This window comes from Idiotropiscis lumnitzeri, chromosome 1 (assembly GCF_059441095.1).
Source record: "Idiotropiscis lumnitzeri isolate Australia: NSW breed Sydney's pygmy pipehorse chromosome 1, RoL_Ilum_1.0, whole genome shotgun sequence".
NCBI lineage: Eukaryota > Metazoa > Chordata > Actinopteri > Syngnathiformes > Syngnathidae > Idiotropiscis > Idiotropiscis lumnitzeri.
Genome location: NC_142391.1, coordinates 10,131,509 through 10,155,530, shown reverse-complemented (window position 1 = coordinate 10,155,530; position 24,022 = coordinate 10,131,509). Strand labels below are relative to the sequence as shown.

General features: G+C 40.2%; 1 protein-coding gene across 3 annotated transcripts; it reads left to right on the top strand.

Annotated features, from left to right (window-relative positions):
* The first annotated feature begins 2,157 nt into the window (after positions 1-2,157).
* Positions 2,158-23,536, top strand: grhl1 (grainyhead-like transcription factor 1). Of its 3 annotated transcripts, none has more exons than XM_088315951.1 (16): positions 2,158-2,332; positions 6,626-6,815; positions 8,079-8,152; positions 9,327-9,460; positions 9,539-9,771; positions 10,484-10,566; positions 10,780-10,933; positions 11,049-11,160; positions 11,263-11,357; positions 13,716-13,926; positions 14,060-14,187; positions 16,967-16,995; positions 17,225-17,310; positions 19,967-20,052; positions 20,260-20,324; positions 22,428-23,536. In XM_088315951.1, exons 1-16 carry the CDS (start codon positions 2,313-2,315, stop codon positions 22,540-22,542), a joined length of 1,815 nt encoding a protein of 604 aa, XP_088172077.1. In that variant the 5' UTR covers positions 2,158-2,312; the 3' UTR covers positions 22,543-23,536. The 3 variants fall into 3 exon arrangements, with proteins under 3 accessions (XP_088172077.1, XP_088172067.1, XP_088172088.1); XM_088315941.1 differs by having other exon boundaries at positions 13,716-13,959; XM_088315962.1 differs by lacking the exon at positions 2,158-2,332 and adding an exon at positions 2,359-2,613 and having other exon boundaries at positions 13,716-13,959.
* The last annotated feature ends 486 nt before the right edge of the window (positions 23,537-24,022 follow it).

Here is a 24,022-nt window from a genome sequence, read left to right as displayed (position 1 = left end):
GTTGTGCCTCCACCAAAATTGGGCTGTTTTGTGTGCAAGTTTTAATTCTTGTAACTTTATATCAGGCAAACTGTAAAACTCATAAACCTAACCTCCATGAGATGCAGCATGAAATAGAGATGAGGGGTTTGCTTTGTAGGTGTTTTATATAATAACGGAATCAACATAAAACCACCATTCTCCAGAGTGATAAGATCTTCTCTCAAAAGGTATCATCTGGACCGATGCAAAGCGTTTGCAAGGCAAACAAGTCTGAAGCTAGAAAAGCACCTTGGGGCACACCGTAAAGGAGAGTTTCACATGAGAGCAACTGAATTGGTACAAAAAAAAAAGCGGGTCAGAACTGAAACAATTCGGTGCTTAACTACATGGATACACCCATTACTTATGAGGTGACAAGATGCCAAACCATTTAATCCTGCGACGCCCTGCATCAACGTGCTGCCTGAGACCCTTGGTCGTGTTTTCTCAGGGCAGTCGTCCCCATCCTTTTTCGGTCTGGAACCAGTTTCAAGTGGGGCAATTGACCAGAATAAAAATAAAAACAAGTGATACAAACTACAACACACCAATGAAAGAAGCTGCTGTCATTATTTTAGTCAAAATAGTTTGTTCACATTTAGTCTGTCTTTTCAGCTTGTTACCAAATGTCCCACAAACCAGTACAAGACCAGAACCATGGCAGTTGTCTTAAGTGGGGAAAACATTGAATTGACTCAGGTTTGAGCGCTGTACTGGGTCGGGATCCAGGCGGACCCGCCACCATCAGCGATAAGGCCTCATATTCCCAGTTGCCCCTCGCCCCATTCCCATATCCCCTCCCACTGGTGCCGTTCTATCCTTTCCTACTGTCCCATGTACTCAATGTAAACACAAACAAGATCCAAGAGAAGCAGGTGTCTCTGGGATAACTAAACAATAAAGCAGGATCCAGGTGTTGGAGGTTTGGGAGAGTTTGTCAAGGGGGGTTACAGTTAGTTTCTATCCCAATGTGTGTGTGTGTGTGTGGGCGTGTGTTTGGGAGGGGTCGCTGATAGCATCTCCTCAGCCCCCTTTGTCTCCAACAAAGCTGTTTATTTGCACCGAATGCATTGCTTTTTTTCTCCGCCTTTGAGATTTTCATTCGCTATATTAATTTAGATCATATTGTGACTCCTCAATTAGGTGATTTAGTTGAATGAAAATAAATAAATGAGCTAGATTGGGATTTTACTGCCCACTTAACTCACTTCTAGCCCCCACTCCCCCTTATTTGGATCCATGCTAATCCACTGTGCAATTTGCAATCTTTCACGAGTCTTGGCTGATTTGCATACTGTTTTACCTGCACGTTGATGCTAATCTACACTGCAAAATTGGGGTGTAGTAGAATTTACACATTCATATTCCGCACTTGGCACTTCAAGGCATCTGTAATAAAACGATCCTAGTGTCAAACTATTTCACCACAATGATGGCACTGATTGAGTCTGGTCGTTAGGGTGATTGAAATTAGTGCAAATTGAAGGCTGATGATTATTCAAATTTATTTTGTAGAATATAAACTAGAAAAAGTCCACAAAGAAATATTTAGTAACAATATAAATAGTCACGACAATAGTCATGTGACCTGTGACTGAATGGCGGCGGGTCCATATATTAGCATTTGTTTGGACTGCAAATTGACAGCAAATGAAGTTCTAAAATAAACTGAATAAATGTAAAATTCCTGCCAGTTTCTTGAGTGTGACTGTATTGTTCTTGTTGTTTTGCTATTGATATGATATGAGTAATTATTAAAACATGCTTCATTTGTGCCAACGGTTGGCAAATATAGTAATACACTCAAACAAAAACAAAAACAAAAGTGACTATATAACCATACATTTTTATTTCTAACTAACATGTTGCTCCTGTAATGTGGTTTATTAATACTAATACTAATAACTGTAAAGATGACCTTTAACATTTAAAAAAAAAGCATTGTCAAATCTCAGTTGATATTATTACTGCTGGTTTACTGTTAGGAATCAAGTAGGCAGCCGGCCCAGCCAATCGCGACCTTGGAAAGGGTAATTGACAGCGCGGCCCCGCCCCCAGGACACCTGTAATCCAATCCGTGTCGCCTTCACAGGTAAAACCGGCCTCGATTTCTCAGTAATGCCCCCCCAAAAAAGCGAGTCGAGCCGACAAAACCCGTTCTGCTTAGCCGGGGACACCTTGTTTGTTGCTGCTGCCCTCATCCAAACGTTCGCGGCGCCGTTTTTCCACGCTTAAAAGAAGACGGATCGGATTTTCAGTACCAACTAGAAAGTCCAGTTCGACCGATCGAGATGTCACAGGAGCATGACAAGTAAGTTGTCCTGGCCTCGCCACTCTCGAGCCCTCACAACAAACCGCCTCGCACTAAATAGCCACACTTAATTGCGACTTTTGTGGACTTTTTACAACTTTTTCCCCCCGACACTTTTCTCATCGCCCCGCGTTGGAGTTTAAACGTCAATTTTGCTTCCCCTCTGACCAGCTGCTTCTCCTTTGGCGTATTTTTCCTCATTTTATAAAGTTTTCCCTGAACGCACCACGGCTGTAAAAATGTCACTTTAGGATTATTTCTATTTGATCTTGTTGCTAATGGTAAGTTTTCTGATGCAGACATCTCCTGTCATGTGTTGAACGTGATTCACCTGTCATGTTGGAGCATGTGATCCGCACCTGTTGTCGGAGCACAGGCGCCAGTTAGAATAATCAGAATAAAGAAAAAAAAAAAGAGAGGACCATCCTGTCAGGGTGATGGCTGTTTTGTTCATTTTGGGTTGTTTGATTTTGCCCAGAGCGCTAAACAGTCGGGCCCTATTATGTGTTTAGTCCTAATGATGTTTGTTCAGGGATAAACTGCAATGGGGGTGATGTCACACCAAGTGTCCTTATAGCTCCTGTTAAAAAATGTCTTACTGCTGCATTCAATTAAATAGCAGTTTTTCTTTTTACCTTCAATGGCAAAGATGCTTAGTTCATCATTTCATTTCCCCCCCCTCATGACGGCAAGGACAAGGAGACTTTTTGGAATGAAATTGTACACCTGTTAGGCGTTGGCTCCCCTACAACAATGTAAGCAAGCACTCGGGTCGATTTAGATGAGTTCAACTTTTTAGTCTTGTTTATTTAATTGAACGTGACACATCCAAACAATTAGTTTTGCTTTTGAATGACATTTTCCCAAGATTTTTATTGGCCCTAAATAATGCTTCTTATCAGGTTGCTGTTTAATGAAAGGCACAATTAGATCTAGGATTACTAATGATCACTTTGCATGAACAATTGAGAGGGAAAAGGGCGCATTTGTTGTAGATACTATGCATAGAAACTGAGCCACACGATCGTTTGTTGGCGGTGTTGTTGAAGATGGTTCACAAAAGGGGTGGTGAGGGTCATTTATCCCGTCAGGGGCCGTTTCTGATTGATACATCAATCAGTTATGGTTTCCCAACGAGGATTGGAAACCTTTAAATGGATGATAGCCTCATCATATTATGACCAATTAATTGAGAACTACTTTTGAAATCAGATGTCAAGGAAAAGTTTGGTTTGTTCAGTTTATTTTAGAACGGGTTTGGTAATAAAAGTGCTTCCTGTGTCTTCAGAGTTATTAAAAGTAAAGACAAATGGCATTTTGTAATGGTTTTACACCCAGCGATTGATTGACATCCTGCCGCTTGCTCAAAAAGCGTCCAACTCACCTTTAACCCAAATGGGGCCACGCACAATAGAAAATGGATGAATTGTCCTTTTATCCCATTTCAGTACTATTTTCCAGAAAAAGCAAAATGTAAAAAGGTGGAAAAGCATCAATTTCTCAAGATGGTGTGAAACGGGGCATCTGGTCTGGTTCATGATAAGATGATGTTTGATGAGGTTGAAGTCTGGGTTTCAAGTTTTTCTTCACATAAAATTCAACACTCAGCTGAAATAAGCTTCAGCACAGAGAGAATAGACAGACCATTGTTTTGTGATGTATATTTATTTGATTATATTTTAGAGAGCAAATTGTCTTGCCGCAAATGTTAAACTTGCTGACAACTCTGCTAATACCGCCACCAAAGGCCTCGTCATTAGCGTTAACATAAGTAAATATATGTTGTGCAAACAGGCCCGAGCCAATAGTTAAAAGTCTAATATTTTCCTACATGTTGATGGCTGTTTTATTTTCATCTCGATTAGGAGAACGCGAAGTTCAGGGCTTAGAGACTCACGGTGATGACACAACAAGCCAAAGGGGCTTCTCGCTCGCACGTTATTCGAATATTCAGCATTTCTGTTTACAAAGCAGCAGAGAGGAGGAGCAGGAAAAAGACGCCCTGGCTCATCGAAACGTACAGCAGTTGTCATTTTCCAGTACTTTGTCGTTGCCTTCTAAAACAAAAGTTGTTAGAACGCAAGAATGCGGCCGGGTCAGATGCGTCACCTGCGGTAGGCGTGCGGGCCAATGAGGCGGCATCGCCCCAGTTGTCACACTGGACAAGCCTGTAGAGCATCTTTTCTCAAGGTGCATCGGCCGTTCCACAACTGAGATTTGTTGCACAATCGCAGAAGAGCCTGAACAACTGGTCCTGCAGATAAAGAACTCTTTCTCTTCCAAGTGTGACTGTTTTGAAAGAAAGTTGTGATTGACAAGACGTTTTATTTACATGCTTAATCCCCCGGATGATGGAGGTGAAAAATGGGCTTGATTATCTTTGAAAATTGAGTCTCAACTATTTTGCTGTCCGTAGACATCGTGGGGCCGCTGAGCCACGTCTGCACTATGGCACAGCATTATCCCTCAATTTTCTATAGTGCTGCTGGTTCTCGTTGGGGTCGTAAGTAACTCGAGCATGTCCCAGCTGATTCTGGCCTAGAGGCCGTGTACACCCTGGACTGGTCGCCAGTCAATCACAGGGCACGCACATAGCCAAATAATCATTCACAGTCACATTCATTCCAATGGGGAAAAAAATTAATGTGATGTAAAATTTACAACTGCGATAATGCTGCATAGGTGTGCACACCCTCTTACTGCTCATGTGGCTGTGTTCAGAATTAACTAATCACATTCAAATGAGCGTCAGCACACACCTGTCCTCGTTTAACATGTCTCTGCTTTACACCAAATAAAGTTCAAATGTTCCAGTAGGCTTTTCCTCACTTTGCATAGTCCACAGAAGGTTTCCAAAGCAATAGGAATGTCAAAGTCCAAATTTATCCGTCAATGGAACGGTTCAAAATAATTTCCTGGGCATTAAATCATAAATCGTTGAACACAGTGAAGACAGTCGTCATCAAGTGGAGAAAATATGGCACAATGGTTATGTTAACAAGAATTGGACATCCTTCCAAAATTGATGAGAAGAAGACAAGGGGTCAGGGCGGCTGGTCGGAGACCAACAGCAAGATGGAAGGAGCTGCAAGAATTTCTGGCAAGTACTGGCTTTATAAATCTGGGTAGTGAGGTAGGGTGGCGAAAAATACAAAACATAATCTTCCAAATGCATGTGGTAGTATGATATGGTCGGATGAACATAAGACGGATCCTTATGACCATAACTACAAAACATATGTTTGGCCAAACATCATGTGGTCATCACCGAAAGAACACGATATTTAAAGTGAAGCTTGGTGATGGCAGCATCATGCTTTGGGGCTGTTTTACCTTAACTGGAACTGGGGCCTTAGTCAAGGTAAAGTGAATTTTGCCACAGCAGTGTTCGTACCAAACCTTCAGATTTCTGATAGAAAGCAGAAAAAAAGCCTACCAGAACATCTCAAATTAATTTGGGTTGAATCAGCGGCACTTTAATTGGTGCCAGACGTGTGCTGACTTCCGTTTAACATGAGTTAGAATCTGATTGGTTGATTCTGAAGAGAGCCATATGCATAGTTATAAGAGGGTGTGCACACTTATGCAACCACATCATCTCAGTTGCGTGTTTTTACTTCCCCTCTCCAAAGCATTTAATTTTTTTCACTTACGTTATCCAGGTTATGGTCACATAATGGTGGAAAACTTGATAAAATGATTGGTCATTTTTTTACATCCCAGAAATTTGGCATTCGAACAGGGCTCTGTAGATTTTTTTGATGTGCAGAATCCACAAATTAAAATATATAATTTATATATTTATTTTGAACTAGATGGTAGTCATATACTCTGATCCCGGAATTTGCAATTTGTGTGATGTGGAAGATCATCAGCTGTGAAAAATGATCAGTTTTCTTAATTCATATGAAAATGAATTACTACAACTAATGTCTTCGTTCATCCATCTATGTGGACAATGTATAGTGAGAGGCAGAATCCGCTTCCACAAGATGTCAGGAGAACCGATTATTCGGTGTCTCCGCCAGTTGCTATTCTTAGAAGAGAATAATATTTTAGTGCTCATCTAAACTGACCCATATTTCACACTGAAGTGCATTTGTGACTAAATGAGGACGGGGATCATCAATATTTCATAATGTACACTTCCTGTAATTTTTTTTCTCTTTGTTGGAGTTCTGTGCGATTTTCTGATGTAACCCATCTTCATTAAAAGTTCAATAAAACTCTACTCTCGTTGTTGCTAGACGGATCCATCGGTCCTGACTATGCGTTGTCATCTTTGCTTTGCAGTAAACGTGCCGTCCTGGTCCTGCAGAACGACCCCAACTATGGCGGCCAGCGTCGCTCCTTCACCACAGAGGACGAAGCCTGGAAGTCATTCCTGGAGAACCCCCTGACGGCGGCCACCAAGGCCATGATGAGCATCAATGGGGACGAGGACAGCGCCGCCGCTCTGGGTTTGCTCTACGACTACTATAAGGTAACCCCGACGGGCCATTTGCAAAGCTTACTCTAAAAATAAATGAATAAATAATTTGTGCTTTTGCTCTGTCATTGAAACAAACACGTTCCAACGACAAAGACAAGCACGTCAATTCATCAGCCAACATTCAGAAGAATCAGGGCACCATACGTTACCCTCCACGTGCTAGTCTGGTGACATCAACCTTAGCATCACAAATAGTGGAAATATTGCGATTGAATTAAAGGTTGTTTGAAATGTCTTTAATGTCCTTGCACTACTCGCAAGAAGTTTGAGATATTCGGCTAAGGGGTAAAAGGTCAGAACAAATGCAATATGCTGCATAACCTTTACAGGTGAACTTAAGTTGACCTCAAAACAATTACATGCACAATTGTTCCATGTTTCTGTAATTGTTGTTCTCTTACAAGGAACTGAACGGCGAAATTCATAGGACCAATGCATGGCTTAATTTAAACAATGCTTTTCATCATCGTGTTTACATTTTGACAGAATGACACCAAGACGCCTCATAACGTAAGGTACCAGCGTGAATATTCACTGTTTGAGTAATCACAGATGCAGAGTACCGTTATTCAGATTTTTAAAATTGTATTTAACGCTGGCAAAAAATTGTGAACAAAGTCCTATCTATTTGAAGCAAATGATAGGTGATTTACCAATGTGTCAAACTAAAAAAAATAGAGCCAGCAACTGTTGAGGAGGACTTAATCGATGTCAGATTTTTATTTGCCTTAAGTATTGGTGGCTAGTATCGGAAGCCTCCGCAAGTACCGGTACTTTAAAATAAGGCTCGTATCAGCACCAATGGCGATACCTGGTATCGGTATTCGGACACCATTAACATAACAGCACTTGCAAAGCAAAAAGATGCAAACCACCCCCCCCCCCCCCCCAAAAAAAAGAAATTGAACATATCATATTATTTTATGCATCACTACAAAAAAAACGAAGATTGAAGCCATACATGATTAATGGTTAGAAAAATTGAGTTGCCAAAAGAGGACGCAAGTAACGATTCAAGCCTGCAACTTGTCGTGCTTCAGCTCAGATGACACAATCACTGTGGTCTTGTGCTCAATGAAAAGTGAACAGACAAGAGGGAGGGAGATGAAGTTCTCAACCCTTTGCAGCTTCATCATAAGTGGCGTAACATCTGTGAGGCAGAGCGCGTTCCAGGTCGCATGTAACTGAAGACGGCAACCTGTCGTGATGTGATGTGGTCAGACGCTCAGCGGCTGTGTTTACCCTCCCATACAGGTGCCCCGGGAAAAAAGAACAATCACCCAGGGAAAGCCAGATGCGTTAGTCTCTGATCTGGATCCCAACAAAAGGTAAGGCCTGATGTATAACGGCACTGGGCTACCGCAGAGGGACTGTTGAATTCTCTGTGTTGTGTGCTGCATCTTCAGTGTTTCTACCATGGTCAGTTTTTTACCAACGCTTTCATTCTGAATTCTGGAATTATTTGAGAAACGCTTTTAAGCAAAAGTAAAAAAAAAAAAAGCATGGTGTCGAAACAAAACTGAACAATTTTTTTATTTCTTTATTTCGTTCCTTACTTCCTCTCTTCCTTCAATATATAATTGAACTCATTGAGCGCCATTGACGTGAAATGCCGTCAATGAAAAAACCTGACGAAGAGCTCCGTTAACGTCAATTCCCGTCAATGACTTTTTTTCTGGGAATCGGCATAGAAAAATTATTGCCAACTCCGCTTTTATCATTAACCATTAAAACATTAGCATTGGCCAGCTGATTGGATCTCGTTTGCATAAGCTTGGAAATGCGACCGTTACAAGGAGTTTGTGATTGATCAAAGTGTCACATTAAATCTACTGCAAAGAGTGCCACAAAAAAGAGAAAATATGACGGATTTAAACGCATGCACGCACACACACTACTAAATACTACTACTAATTAGTGTGCAAATAGTTTTGTAAAGTTTAGAAAGTATAAAATTGTTATTCTTCTGAATACATTTTGCCATTATATACATTTTCACTGTTGTTGTTGGTGTTTTATAGCTGGAAGTAAAGCAAAAAAATTAGCATCAAAGTCTCCAATTTATTTATTTATTTTTTTTAACAAAAGGTGATTTTGTAAAACCATCCCATCCATCACTAAGTATTGCTAAAACACTGCAATAAAGCAGAAACAACCTTTTTTATTGTGATGAAAGAAGAAAGTCTCATTATTTATTTGGTTGTTTCTTCCTTTACATGGTCATAAAACACAATATTCTGTGAACTTTGAAAGATCCGTCTGAATTAGGGCTGTGACGATAATTCCATATTGATATGTATCGCGATAGTTGGGTGATTGATATCAATGGAAAATGGTATCGATAAATTATCGATCCAAAAAAATTCAAAAGACTCTGAATGTAATAAATTGGCTATGAACTAGCCTCTCTCTCTTTTTTTAAATGGTTGGCATTGGAACAGTTAAAACATGTTTTCTCTCTTTTGGCCCTCCTTTGCATGCGATGCATCTTCTTTTCTGCAGGCACCAGCTTCAGGCAGCTCATGGCATCCCTCCTCTCCCAGAGACCAGCATGGAGAACCGGATCCAAGTCCTCAAGGGGCCCTTCAACATTCTCCAGCTGGCCCAGGACAAGAGAAGTCAGTTCCCATCACCAGGTAGGTCCCGGAGCACCTTAAAAACAGCCTCTTCTTCCGCTTTCGTCGCCTCACTGTCGTTCGGAATCTTTCCTTCAGACACGACCGTCACCGTGTCCATCGCCGCCCTGCAGAACTACCCTCACGTCAAGACCGAGGTCCCCATTCACGGTTTGACCGTGCCCAACAGCTGCGCCGAAACCGACAGCCACGTGGGCGTCTTCGACCGCCCGCAGCTGGCCCACAATTCGGTGCAGTTCAGCCCCAGCACGCAGTCCCGCACGCCCCCGGACTCCACCTTCTCAGAGAGTTTCAAGGACGGTTCCCAGGAGGTGAGCGGAATCCCGTTCTTCTTCTCCACTCTCAGATCCGGCTCATCAAACAATGGCATTTTCACCTGATCCCATGGAGCCGACGGTGGGCCCGGCCTCCTCTGGGTTTATTTGAACACGGCAAAATAGCGGCCAGTGTTTTATTATGCCATTGTCTCAGCAACACAAAGTGCTATGCTGTTTCCTCAACAATAGCCAAAGGCTCTCTTTTGAACCTGGGGGGTTTACCGCAGAAAAGGAAAAAGTGAACCAACAAAACTTCGTGTAGAGGGAGGTTAGCAGAAGAGAAAAAAAATTACGCCACAAAGGATGAGATTAGAAAATGATTGATTGGGGAAAGTAATTAGCAAAAACTGTGACAAGAGGAAGACACAAACCAGAGAAGCACAACTGAGAGGCTAACAACTAGTGCCGCATTGTTGGTTGTTTTCAGTTATTTATTTTATAAAATAATTTTTGAGGATTATAGCATATAACAAAGATAAGATGTCCTTTATTAGTCCCACAATGGGGAAATTTGAGGTGTTACAGCCCAAAATTTCCAAAATTTACCATTTAATGAAATTAGAATATTACTTGAGTATATTGATATTTAGATATTTATTTATTTAAGAAGAAATCAAGTCGGAATTGAAATTCTGTGAAATATTTTCTTAGTTTCATGAAAAACCTACACCCTGTGTTTCACTTTTTTGTGTGTGTCTCGTCACAGGTGTTTTCATTCCCGGGTGAACTGCAGTTACGCATGGGCTCCATGACGCCTGAAGACTACACTCAGTTTGACACGGTACCGGGGTAAGTCACGCCGCTGCCGAACCTGCCGCCCACTACCTTTCAGACACGACCTTCTTTCTTTGGTGGGAGACGCCACACTCCCACCGCTGCTGGAACATGACACAACCGTTATCCATGATATCATATTGTTAGAGGGAGCCCCCGTATGGCTCACTGCTGTAGAAAAATGATTGACGGATGGATCATAGCTCTCCTGTTACGTCTCCATCGTAGGAATAATTTCGAGTACACCTTGGAAGCATCCAAGTCTCTGCGTCAGAAGACAGGCGACGGGACCATGACGTATCTCAACAAGGGCCAATTTTACCCCATCACCCTGCGCGAGATTGACAACAAAGGCCTGCAGCAACCAATCACCAAAGTCAGGGTGAGAACTGACGAGCACCAAAGATTTGTACAACGTTCATTGTCACACAAAGACCCGCATGACCGATAAGCGGCTGAACGTGAGGATATACTGAAGACTTCTTGTGCTATCACAGAGTGTGGTGATGGTTGTATTCGGGGAGGAGAAGTGCAGAGAGGACCAGCTGAAACACTGGAAGTATTGGCACTCAAGGCAACACACTGCCAAGCAGCGGTGTCTCGACATCGGTACATTTCTTCGGCAATAAATAACTTGACTTTTCCCGCACATTGAATGAGATTCTATGCACGATCTGGATCAAACTTTCAAAAATGTTTCTGCCATCGCAGCTGACTACAAGGAGAGCTTCAACACCATTGGAAACATCGAGGAGATTTCCTACAACGCCATCTCCTTCACCTGGGACACAAACGAAGAGGCCAAAGTAAGATCGTAAAATAAATATAAATACAAATGCATTCTAATGTTACTTCAGTTCTCAGAGTACATAGCTAGCGAGCTAGAGATATTTAATTCACCCAATGAGGAGAAAGTAGTCAGTCACAGCAGTAATATTCACAGTTACAACAAAATAAAAGTAAACCAAAAAAATGCAAAGGAAAAAAAATGTAACAAATATATGCGCAACATTTGAGGGAAATGTGGTCTGTGGAAAGTAATACATAAACCTAAATATTACAGCAGTAGCCATAGAACTAATGCGAGAGGAAAGTATCATACTGACAGTGGTGTATAATGATATCGGTGACTGATGAGACAGCCGGTTTGTATTTGTGCATGTAAAAAAAAAAAAAATGAAACTTTATACGCATTGTATGCATGCATGCATCTTTTTTCGTGATGCAAGGAGAAAATAGAATAAGTGATTGGGAGTTTTATAAAATATATTAAATTAATTAAACAATTAGAACGAATAAAAATGGAATATTAAACAAAAATATGTTTAAAATATTCAAACAGTTAAAAAAAGAAGAATGTGTAGACAGTGGGGAAAAAAGAGGAAAGAAAATAAGGGCAGGCAAAAATTAAACAATCGAAAATAAAAAGTATGTGACAAGCTTGCATCAAAAAGGAAGGAAAATAGAAAAAGGGAGAACAAAAAAAATGTCTAAGAACAAAGAGAATGTGTTACAAAGATGCGACGTTCACCAAAATAAACATCGTTTCTAAACGGCTGCAAAAGAATGTGGAAACTCAGCGGGTGGGCTCAAGCAGAGGCTCCTTTTTCAATGCAGCGGATGAAGGTGAAGAGTCTTCCTCGTTTGCTCAGCCTCCCGTGGCCTTGATGTGTTGTTTCACTGTCACGTTTGTGAGGAAAGATGAACGATATAATCGCGCTTCCGAAGAGCCTAGCGGCCCACCCGTCGGTGTGGAGTCACACACACGCACGCACGCAAACCAGGATGTGACTCTAACCGTCTCATGACTCCAGCCCGCTGCCCATAGGATGTTCATCCTTGTGTGTGCGTTTGTGGTTTTTGTCAGCAGCTTGTTTGAGGCAAAGGATGCTCGCTTGAAATAGTTTGCTCTGCAGCATTTTTGCATGAGGGCTGACATCTTTATTCATTTTTATCTGACCGAATGTTAACCTGGCTCTTGGCTAGGTCAAAAATACATGTTAAACAATACAACTACAATAGTTTAAAATGTACACTTAGAAAAAGTTTTGAACAATTACAAGTTGTGCCCAAATAATAATTTTGATCATCACAGTGATTATCTGTAAAACGTGGTCGTGGCATGAAGTAGGAAGCTGAACTCAGAGTTTGGACAATCTTAATATGGAGTAAATTATGCACCGTCATAAATGCTGCTAGAATTTTGACAATGTTGATGCGCTACATTACGATATTAACAAAAATAATGAAAAATGGACTGAGAAAAATAGGGGGAAATGGACACTTAAAAAAACATGAAAAAGGGTGAAAGGGAATTTTTTTTTTAAAAAGGGAAAACAATTATAATCATTGAAGAGGGAAAATGTATAACAACAAAAGGCAAAAAAAAGAAAAAGAAATTGTGGTTTGGTGAAAGGAGAAAAGCGTAAAAAAAAAAGGAATCACTGTAAAAGAAGTTAAATTTATGATTGAGTGATTATAATAAGTATAACAAAATGACATAAGAAAATAAGTAACCACTCTGTTATATTTTTACAACTTCACTAAGGTGTGTTTGTTTTTGGTTATTTCTTAAGAAGAGAACGCAATGGTTACTTTTTTAAAGTGAAAATGTGAACCAAAATTGGTTATGCAGTTTTCATATAATGCATAAAATAAATGGCAAACAAAACTCAACTTACTTTACCTATTCTACATGTTTTCATTGAAATTATTCTTTGATTCTTTTTGCATTTTTTTTAATAAGTGCAATACTCTATTGACTACATTTGCCCACTAGAGGGAGGCACAGATCACCAAACATATTAGATACTCGTTTCCTCCATTCAGTCATGCTGCTGCTGCCATGAGCGTTTCTATAAAAAGCAGCAATTATATAATCTTAGAATGCCATTTCTTCTATTTATTTGGCTTGGTCTGGAATGCAGACATTATTATAATTATTTTATTTTATTTATTTATTTATTTTTTTCCCCAACCAGGCAGACATGTTCCTCCTAAATGCCACAAGATGATGTTTTTGTATTAGACATTGCTTTGGCTTGGGGACATAAATGGCAAAAAAGGGTTTGTCAGAGAATAGGTTCCCTTAAAAAAATAATCCATGGATCGTGCATCATTTTGTCTTGCATCAATTCACAATCCCTTCAATCTGCCTTCCTCAGATCTTCATCTCTGTCAACTGCCTGAGCACGGACTTCTCCTCTCAAAAAGGCGTGAAGGGCCTCCCTCTCAACCTGCAGATCGACACGTACAGCTACAACAACCGCAGCAACAAGCCCATCCACCGGGCCTTCTGCCAGATCAAGGTCTTCTGTGACAAAGGGGCCGAGAGGAAGATCCGAGATGAGGAGAGGAAGCAATCCCGCAGGAAAGGCAAGGTGGCCGACCTCAACCCGGGCCTGTCCTGTGAGTGGCGACGCCTCGGAATTTTACGAGGCAACCGTGTGGCATGTTGGCGCCGTCAAAAGACTTTAACCCGCACCTCATTTTATGACCGTTTTTACAGTTGTGGATGTCAAAGTGCCCATCCTGCAGAAACGTAACGACGTGACCATCTTCAAGATGATGAATGATCTTGAGACCCAGCCGGTGCTCTTCATACCTGACATTCACTTCTCCACCTTCCAACGTCATGTAAGCTGTCGCACAAAACACACACACGCACGCATATCATAGAGAGTCACGCATCCACCCACTCATGGGTCATGATGACCTGCTCAATTTTCTGGCAGGAACACCGTTTATCTGTTGTTATCGATGACAGTTGCAGGAAGTAGAAAAGTACAAATACTTTGTTAATTCAGTAGAGCTTTCACTCATTTGTACATGAGATATTTGTGCATTTTTTTGGACAACTTATTACTTTTACACAGCTCTTCATACTGTTTGTTCCTTATCTGATCAAAATAGGATTGTCACTTTTTTTAATCTTTGCACATGACAACACATCATAAAAAAAGATGTAAATGGAGAGACTTAGTCAACTGCAGTTATGATCTTCTTATTAAGGACTGACCGATGAAGATATACTGTAATTGATAGATAATTAGTAGAAATTGGCCAAATTTTATTTATTTATTTGTTTTATTTTAATATTATTTTTATTTTATTTTATTTTTTTATTCATTTATTTATTTTTGCAGCAACACACTCAGGTGTCAAACTTAAGCCCAAGCCCGCCATGTCATCTTACGTGGCCCGCGAAAGCAGATGATCCTTGCTAAAATCTGGACCAAAATTTCAAAATGTGTAACAAATAATATTTAAAATAATGTTGAGATTTTGCTACATTTTTTTTTGTTACCCTTCTAACTGTAACTTAAACAATCGAACAGAATCATCTTGACTTCTGATTTCAAAACTAGTAAACCATCACTTTGTTGTGTGTATGTGTGGCAATACGATAAGACAATTTAACATTTATTCGTTTTTACCGTCATAATGGCCCTCTGAGGGAAGCCGTAACTACAAAGTAACAAAAAAACTTTGACACACCTGCATTACAACATGAGACAAACATTCCGCTACCCCAAAAAATCTGCCTTTTTTTCCCCTCTCAATGTAAAGTTAAATGCTGACAAAGTATTGTAATACCGTATAATGTTCTGCTTGCAATTCATACCTTTATTGATCGGTTATCGGAATTTTAATTTGCCAAAAATCGGTTGGACACTGGATCTTATACAGGGGGGGGGGGGATCACTGCTGACAGATTTGGCGAAGCAAGATATATCCAAATCATGGCCTTTTGAGAATTGTTTGTCGTCGACTTGAGGAACGATTCGTGGCAAATGCTTCATCTTGTGTGGCCGCTTCTGCCATGTTTTATTTGCAGAGTTACGACCGTGATGGAACTCAAACGCATAATAAGCGCACGTAACACGCGCACTTAAGTTCCGATTTTTATTAGTGTTGGCATAAATCAGTCGCCGGCCTGTCATACGAGACGTGTTCACTGTGGACTCTGACCAGGTTGACCACGTCATGCCACATTGCAAGTGTGTATGAGCGTTCACTTTTGATACCGAAGACAATGACCAAACCCTTGTATGTAATAATATGAGACACTGATTAATCATTTCAGATATTGTCTCTGTATATGATTCGATTCAAAAGTAACAAATAGGTTAGTGGCAAAGTCGTAATGTGGGCTTCCTGAATATTTGTATTTTAATAAAGCCATGAGGCCAAGATTTTTCAAATCATCTCAGGGCCATAAAAAATGTACGATTGAAATATATGATCTATTAATGAAATATTTATAATTTTATATTATGAGTATCTGTGGGTTGAAATGTTTTAATGGTTTTTATAACAGTTCCTGTGGATGTTTTATTGCCCCATTGAAATCGCTTCGTTTTCTATTGTTTTACATTTACATGCCGTGAATGAATCCGATAATTTTTCCCCTTCCAAACTGCAGTCTTTGCAATTTGATAATTGCTTTATACTGCATTGCGATGTCGATTTGCTTTCGATTAGTTTGTTCAGCCCTTTACCTGTAAGTATTATTTCATAAATCGGTTCGATATTGCTGATTATTTGTTGTGTCCTCGAATTAATTCACTCGAATGGCCATCCCCTTATCAAATGGAATTGTAATACGACGAAATCTACTTTAAAATGGACCTTCCTTGAATTGTATGCGACACCATTTATTCAAATGCATATCAAATTGTATTTTGCTGTAAAAATGCACACCTTTACTCACAAGTCTGAGCATAAAAAAAAAATCAACCTGACGTCGGCTCGTGTACGTCGGTTATCTCGCATCTCATCACCGTAAAATAAGGCACCACTTTTCCTTGCAGGAGTGCTTTCAAATGTCTCGCATTGGTAAAAAGGAAAATTCCCCCCCTTTGCCCTCCATTGATAAATGCGCGTAAACTTTTGAGAGCTTCCTGCTGGTTAAACAATCTGCGTGTTGATGCCAAAAAAACAACCCCTCTCACCCCTGCTGCTAACATTTACTTTAGTTATTTTTGGTGCTGCTGCTAACTTTGAACCTGGCTATCACTTTCTGATAAACTCACAAGCTGACTGGGTTCATCGTTCCCAGAATAGCATTCTAATAACAGCAACACCTGCAGTCCATACAGCGGAGGGGGAAAAAAAACCTTTAACAAGCATTTTATTTTTTTTTTATATATGCAACATTTGTTGGCCCCTGCGCTCTGGATTGTGACTTCGCTCCAGTTCCAGGAGCTCAGTCGACATTTGGACTCGCATCACCTCTTTAAGTGGGTCAACCCCGTGAACTTGTTGGCCGTCTCTGAACCGACCAGCCCCGGCATGTAGCGCTTTCCCAACATGCACCGGTCGCTCGGAAAGCCCAATGTCAGCAACGGGCCGATTTCGATTCCTCCTGTTCGGTCTTGTGGTGTTAATGTCCGTCTGTCTGTGTGTCTTGCAGCCTTTCGCGACAGACGATGGAGAAGACAGGTGAGCCCCGATTTCACACTCGCGTTCACATTTGGTTTCACTATTGCTACCGTGGTGACCTTTTGGCACCTTCTCAGCAAAATGGCGCCAAAGGGGAAAATGTTGTTTTTAGGAAAGGCTTGAAGGCGTTGCATACGCACACGTTTGTTCTCCAGTGTCTTTTACTGCCTGTTAACTGGCTGTTAAGACCTCGTAAGCGCTGATTTATGTGCCCGTTTGTCTCATGCAGCTCTGGCATGAAGAGGTTACCCTTCAGTGATGATGAGTTCGGGTCACCGCCCAATAAAATGGCCAGGGCAGAAGAACCCAAGAAAGGTATGCATGCATGTGTGTATGTGTGTGTGTGTTTCCTGTATATAAGCGCAGTGTAATGCGAAGGAGGGGTCTTGCTGTGGGAGGAAAAAAAAAACGTGTGAACGCTAGTACACGTGCATGTCAGCTTGCTCTGGTGGCCTCCTCTGAATTTCAACCACATGCACACACGCCGAGGCCTTCACTCATTGGCTTCCAACAAAATACCATTTGCACACAGACACACGCAAACAAACTTCTGCCCTTTACCCTAGATCAGCGCTCATGTGGCTCGCGGGCCATTTTGTTCTTTAATCGCCAACGGGGACATTTACATAAAGAGTCGTATTTGTTGTGTTAATTTAGCTGTGTTTCTGAAAATGGTTTATCATAATAAAACTCCAAGAAAAGTAATTTCTTTGAAATCAGACAAGGCCCAATTTTTCACAGAACGATAAAACAACGCTGAAATGGTAAGTATTAAGCTTTGTGAATATTAATAATAGGTGAGTGTGCAAGAACGTTTAATGTTAAATTAATCAAAATAATCCAGGGGCAAACCCCCCCCCCCCCCCCCAAAAAAAAAAATATATATATATATAATCATGATATAGCCGCATATTCACCAAAGCTTCTTCAGAGGACTAACTCTGTTTGTTTTGCTTCTTCTTTGCCCCCTTTTTTTTTTTTGCACAATTTATTCCACAAGGCGCCGTCTCACAAATGCCATTCCGAGAAGCCCTTTGACAGGAAGTTACGCGAAATTAGCTGCCGTGAACACACGCTATTTTACCTATTGTTGAAGTCAGAGTATTGTTTTCAGTCGTTATGCTGGTTGACTTCTTTTTACGCTTGTAAGAATGTTAGTGAGACTCATTCTTAACCCTTGAAGGGCCAAAGAAGCAAAATTGCACCACAACATTTACTTCTAACCTTTATCAAGCTATGAGACGGTATTCTAAATATTACATTTGCGTTTTATGTTGAAGAAATGTTTGAATGGGAGCTACTTATTTTCTGAGGCAAGACTTTTAGGAGGGACGTAACCTCTCATTTTTATAAGGGTGAGTGTAATGAGAATTAGTGTCTCCGCTTCCGTACAAACAAGAGCATTTACATCATTGATTCCCATCATGAGGTTCAGAGGAAAAAAATAAACACGAAAGGGTCATAAGATACTTTGTTTACCCCAAACAATTTGTTTTTAACTTTTTCCTCCGCTAATCAGGCCACTAAAACATTCCCACAGAAAATCCAATAGATGCAACTAAAGACGACTTTTTTAGGATTTTCAATAAAGCTCCTTTTGGAGAAACATGACCTCAAATGTCTTTTAATCATTCATGGATTAAAAGGAATTGATGGTTATTTAAAGAAAACAAAAAACTCCCACGTGGTCTTTTTTTTTTTTTTTGAATGTGTTTGACAAGCCGTGCGGCGGTTCAACCGGTCCGCCAGCGACAGGCAAAGATGTTGTTGTCGAACAGAGCTGTCAATCATTTGCAGCGCTGCCTCTTAACTCATTCACGACCAGCCCAGTAAAAAAAAAAAAGGATTTTGACGTATTTACCCGTCAATGGTATTGAATGAGTTAAAATGATGCCGAGCACATTTTTTGCACGGCGACTCAAGAGCAGTCATGAGTGAAAACAAACAAATGCTCATTGCGTGAGATTATTACCTCCAAACACCACCGCCAGAAATGACTCATACGAGCGCACCCTAAATGTGTCTTTAAATAGAAGCTGTTGATGGACAAAGTGCAGTGTTTACATGCCCCAACAGAGAAAAAAAAAAAAAAGTTTCTAATCAAATAAATGCAAAAAGACGAATTTGGAGAAGATAGAGCGTCTTCTATTATGTGTGTTCGTATGTTTGCAGTCATGTATGATGATTACAGTGTGTGCGTGTTCTGTGTCTGGACCCTGCGCCACTTGTTTTTTTATTTATTTATTTATTTTTGGGGGGAATAATGCCCCTGCAGTCTGGAGCCAGTTTAAAAAAAAAAAACAGCGAAGGTATTTTACATGCCCATGTCACTTGAGATGTCTGTGCCAGATGTACGGTTGTTTTTGTGTCATTGTGTTGCATTTTATAGATATGGAAAGCCTTTTGTGTTTTTAATATGCAATATGAATGAAGGAGATTTGACCATTTACCATACGACCATTTTCTTACACCTCTTAGACACGCATGCACATATTACATGATAGAATTATGGCAAATTTTAGAGGCTATTTACAGACCTTGTCGCCGTCATTCAAGACTTTCATGTTAGGTCTGGGTCAATGTGGTTTGTTGCGCAATAGAATGTTGACCTTGTTATTAACGCTTTGTTTTTTTACACTTCCTCTTGATTATTATTTTCCCCAAAGTTCTCTATAAAAAAATATTTTGGCCTTTTACATAATCAGAATATTTCATTTTGACAATATATTTACAGAGCTGGAAAGTTTTCTGAGTTGAGTGTTTTTCCACACACACATAAAAAAATGGTTTGGGGGTTTTAATATGTCACTATGAAAGAGTAAAGTGACGTAATAATCACAAATCCCAAAAGCCCTCGAGTAGCACTTTAATATGAGGTGTCACATGACAGGGTTTGTTGTAATGCCATTTTGATTTTGTTCGTAATGGGCAGCCCATAATTAACGGACCGCTTTGTGTGTGCCCACCACAGTCCTGTTGTACGTACGCAAGGAGACGGAAGAGGTGTTCGATGCCGTCATGTTGAAAAATCCCACACTGAAAGGCCTGGTGGACGCTGTAAGTATTATTTGAAAAGGGAAAAAAAAAAAACTCGCCCCGATGAACTCCGGGGACCTTTCTATGTAATCGGTGGCAGATGGAGACATCTCGGTCTCCAGCTCTGGGACGACAAAGCAGCTAAATGAGCTGTGACGGGACGCCCACCTGGTCCGCTCGGGTCCGGAGTGGGAAATAAGGAAATATGACACAGTTTTGTGTTTTCAGATTTCAGAGAAATACGATTTGCCATTGGACAAGGTTGGAAAAGTCTATAAGAAGTGCAAGAAAGGGTACGTATGAGTCGCTATAAACAAACCTGACTGACAGCTACTTTTTGTTTTTCATGTCTTGTCTCTCACGTCACATATCAGGCATGTCCACCTCCTGTGGGAGGTTTCACTTTCTGACTGCAGCTGAAGCAGAGAGCTTGTTCAGCTGTCATCCAGTCAATGGCAGATTTGGGCCTATTGCGCTTTCAAACCTTCACAAAGTTAAAAGTCTTGCTTTTGATTGACACCGTCAGAAAGGGATTCTTTGAAATAGTTTTAGTGGGCGGGACAAAAATCACAAATTTATATTCGGAATCCATTTTGTGTGCTTGTCACACCATAATATGTCCAAGTAAGTCTAGCCATGATCCACTGGCTTTAAATTTTGGTGCCCTTTTCTCTCATTTGCTAATAAATGCATAGAAATGTTCCTACTCTGCGCACAAGTTGAGCTTAAGTATAAAATCACCGTTGGATTGATAACACGTGCATAACGGTCAATCTTCTTGACACCACCATGTGTACGTTAATGAATTCAAATGATTTCCGAGTGACTGCACATGCCTGTGGAAGCTTCAATCTGTGTGAAGCGTGCTAGTTTTTCCCTTAAGCTTTCTGAAATCTTTATCCTATTTTCAAAAGGTTGGTGTCATCAGAAAGCCTGCTAAACAGAAAGTGACAACATAAATGTTCATCACGTTTCATTCATTGCAAAGTTAAATTACGCGCTTAAAACATGCATAGAAAAGAAACTAGAGTCCAGAATGTGTGAAATTATTCATATTGTATGTTGCACATCTAAGGTAAAAAAAAAAAAAGGTTTGGGGGAATCTGATCCTTCATTCTTTGGGTTTACACATGGTCTAAGGAAGTTCTAAGTTTGTTTGCAGAGTACGTACATTCAAGTGCGAACATGTTGATAATTTGGTTAGCGTTTTTGGGGTCCAGTGGAACCTGGTTTCCAGAAGAACCTTGTTCACGAACACATTTATTTACAAACAAGTCTTGCTCTGGTTGATGAACATGCACTGCAGTTCCGGGAAACCCTAAATTCATCTTAATTTTCTTCGGCACAGCATTCACTTGCGTGTCACACAATCCGTTACAAATTTCTGGAAAATCTTTTTATTTTTTTTTTTTTTTTTTGGGTCTAAATCAGGGCTGGGCAAACTTTTTGATTGGCGGGCCACAATGGGTTGTAAAATTTGACAGAAGGGCCGGACCAGGAGCAGATGGATGGAGTGTTTTGGTAACCTCACCTCATCGGTGAAAAAAAAAAAACATTTAATTTTAACTGAGAGTGAACGAAAGCATTCCAACAAAAGATCTATCTTTGACACACCACAGTATTTAGAAAATAAAATATGAACAAGGTTTATTCATTTAATTTTTTTCATGTTCGGCGGGCCGGATTAAAACGTTTAACGGGCCGCATGTGGCCCCCGGGCCGTAGTTTGCCCACACCTGCTCTAAATGAACTCTCTCAACAAAGTGAGAATTGTAACTATTACGAAAACAATAGCTAGACATGAGAATGCTATTTGTTTCTGAACTTGCGGCACAAATTGGCTAGGTAAAATCGACGATTTGTACAATTGTTAAGAACAAAGAGGAAGGAATGGCAGCCGATGTGGCTAAAGGAGTGACTATTTTAACATTGGAAAAATAAAAATTAAATTGTAGAAGAGGGACAACCAAACCCCTGAGCCGGTTTTGTTTTTGCGGAGTTCCAGCAAATTCCACATTCCGATTTAGGTACAAATTCAGGTTATGTCATCGCGCTGGGCACGGAACCCCATTTGTAAACAATGTATATGACTTGAGAATGCCTGGTTGGTTACACTGTTTCTACTATTTTGGTTCACTTGTATCACAGCATGGAAATGCATTGCCCTTGAGATCCAACAACTACACATCAATTTGGTTTAAATATAGAGTTGGTCCCGCATTGAGATAATGAAGAAAAATACTTAGCTTAAGCAATCATATTAATCAATTTTTTTCATATCAAGTGCATGGACCAATGCAGTATCATAGCAAAAATAACCTTTCTTTGTGAATTTGTTTGGCTATATGTCAAGTGTGGTCTGACGAGTACCAAAACCTGCGGTGCTGTTTTTCTAGGATTCTGGTGCACATGGATGACAACATCATCAAGCACTACTCCAATGAAGACACCTTTCAAATCTCCATGGAGGAGATGGGCGGCATGTACAAGCTCACTCTCACGGAAATCTGATTGGTCGAGAAGGAGGAGGATGAAGGGTTTACACTGTGCATTGATAATGGACTTGTATCGTATTACAAGGCAAAACAAAAAGAAGTGGTATTTAACAAGCCATATAGCTCTTAATGTGCCTCACTGTCGAATGATTCCGAGGAATGTCAAAAGTCCCCCCCCCCCTTGTCTCCTGTGTGTGTTTTGTACAAAGCTTCTGTGGCGCTGCTATACCTCATTCTCCTTTTGCCAAAAAAAGCAGCAGTGTTCCTCATTGTCCTGACTTATTGTGAGGAGAAACAGCTCATCTTAATCAAGCCATAGCACTGATGATTACAACCAGTTCTGATGAATACTTACTGTAAGTAAAATGAGCACAAAGGCGGAAGAAAAACCCGGAATATTCAACGTATGAATAAAATATTTAAAAAAAAACAAAAAACAAACATGGCAGTATTTAGCATGTAAAAATGACCTTTGTACAATTAGGGTAGATATAATGTATGTGCATGTTTTTAATAGTAAGACACTTGTTGTTTGAGAGTGAAATGGCTTTCAATTCTGACCAATTGAAATAATAGCCTCTTTTTGTATTCTTAAATAGAAGGCTTAAAATGCATCTTCCCTTGACAATGATTCTTAAATAGCTACCATAGTTCATTCATTTGCTTAGTTAAGTTGCCATACTGTTCTGGAAGTGCAATATGATATTTGGATTCAGAAAAAAAACAAAACATAATATAATAGCATGGAAATATTGTACATATCCTTTCTATCTATCTGATCATCTTTATGTCGCAGTACTTGTGTATATATTTATTATTCAGAGAATGGTTGTGGGGTTTTTTTTTGTATACTGTATTCAGATGTCTATCACGCTTAATATGTTTTTATATGGATTTATTATTGCATTGTGTGTCCAGGGACAAGAGGTTTTTCATTTTAATGGAGGTTCTACTTTTTTTTTTTGTAAAAACTTGAATGCACAATAGCGTTCAATAAAAGCTCACTTGTGCTGCTGTCTTCAAGTCATTTGATGGATGCGTGTGTGTTACAGTGTGTGTTGAAATGTGCAGGAGCAGATGTCTGCATGGGCAAAGGCTCAACACTGTGGGGACTCCGGAAGCATACACCGGTGCTGACACCACCTGGATGTCATTTCCTGTGCTGGCCCTTTAAATAATATTCTTTGTGAAAGCTCTCTCAAGCGGTGCAGTAGATTGGTGGACCTACAAATGACAAGTCCGTCTGAAATGCTAATGAAAGAACTCATACAAGGCTGAACATCGAGCAATGCAAATATATTGCAAATAGGAGAATTCCTGGAATCACGTTACATTATCGTCACGCATCGACTTTACTTTTGTCATCTCGTTTCATGTAATACAGCGGTATAAGAAGTCTACACACCCCCTGTTTAAATGCCAGGTTTTTGTAATATTAAAAAAAAAAAACGAGACGGAGATTCTGATATATATTTTTTTGAGCTAGTGAAAATTTA

Excerpts from the sequence above, each read along its gene's own strand:
- grhl1 (XM_088315941.1), top strand. The coding sequence starts at position 2,313 with ATGTCACAGGAGCATGACAA. Across the intron at positions 9,461-9,538 it reads AAGTCAGTTCCCATCACCAG|ACACGACCGTCACCGTGTCC; the intron begins GTAGGTCCCGGA and ends TCTTTCCTTCAG. Across the intron at positions 11,161-11,262 it reads GCAGCGGTGTCTCGACATCG|CTGACTACAAGGAGAGCTTC; the intron begins GTACATTTCTTC and ends CTGCCATCGCAG.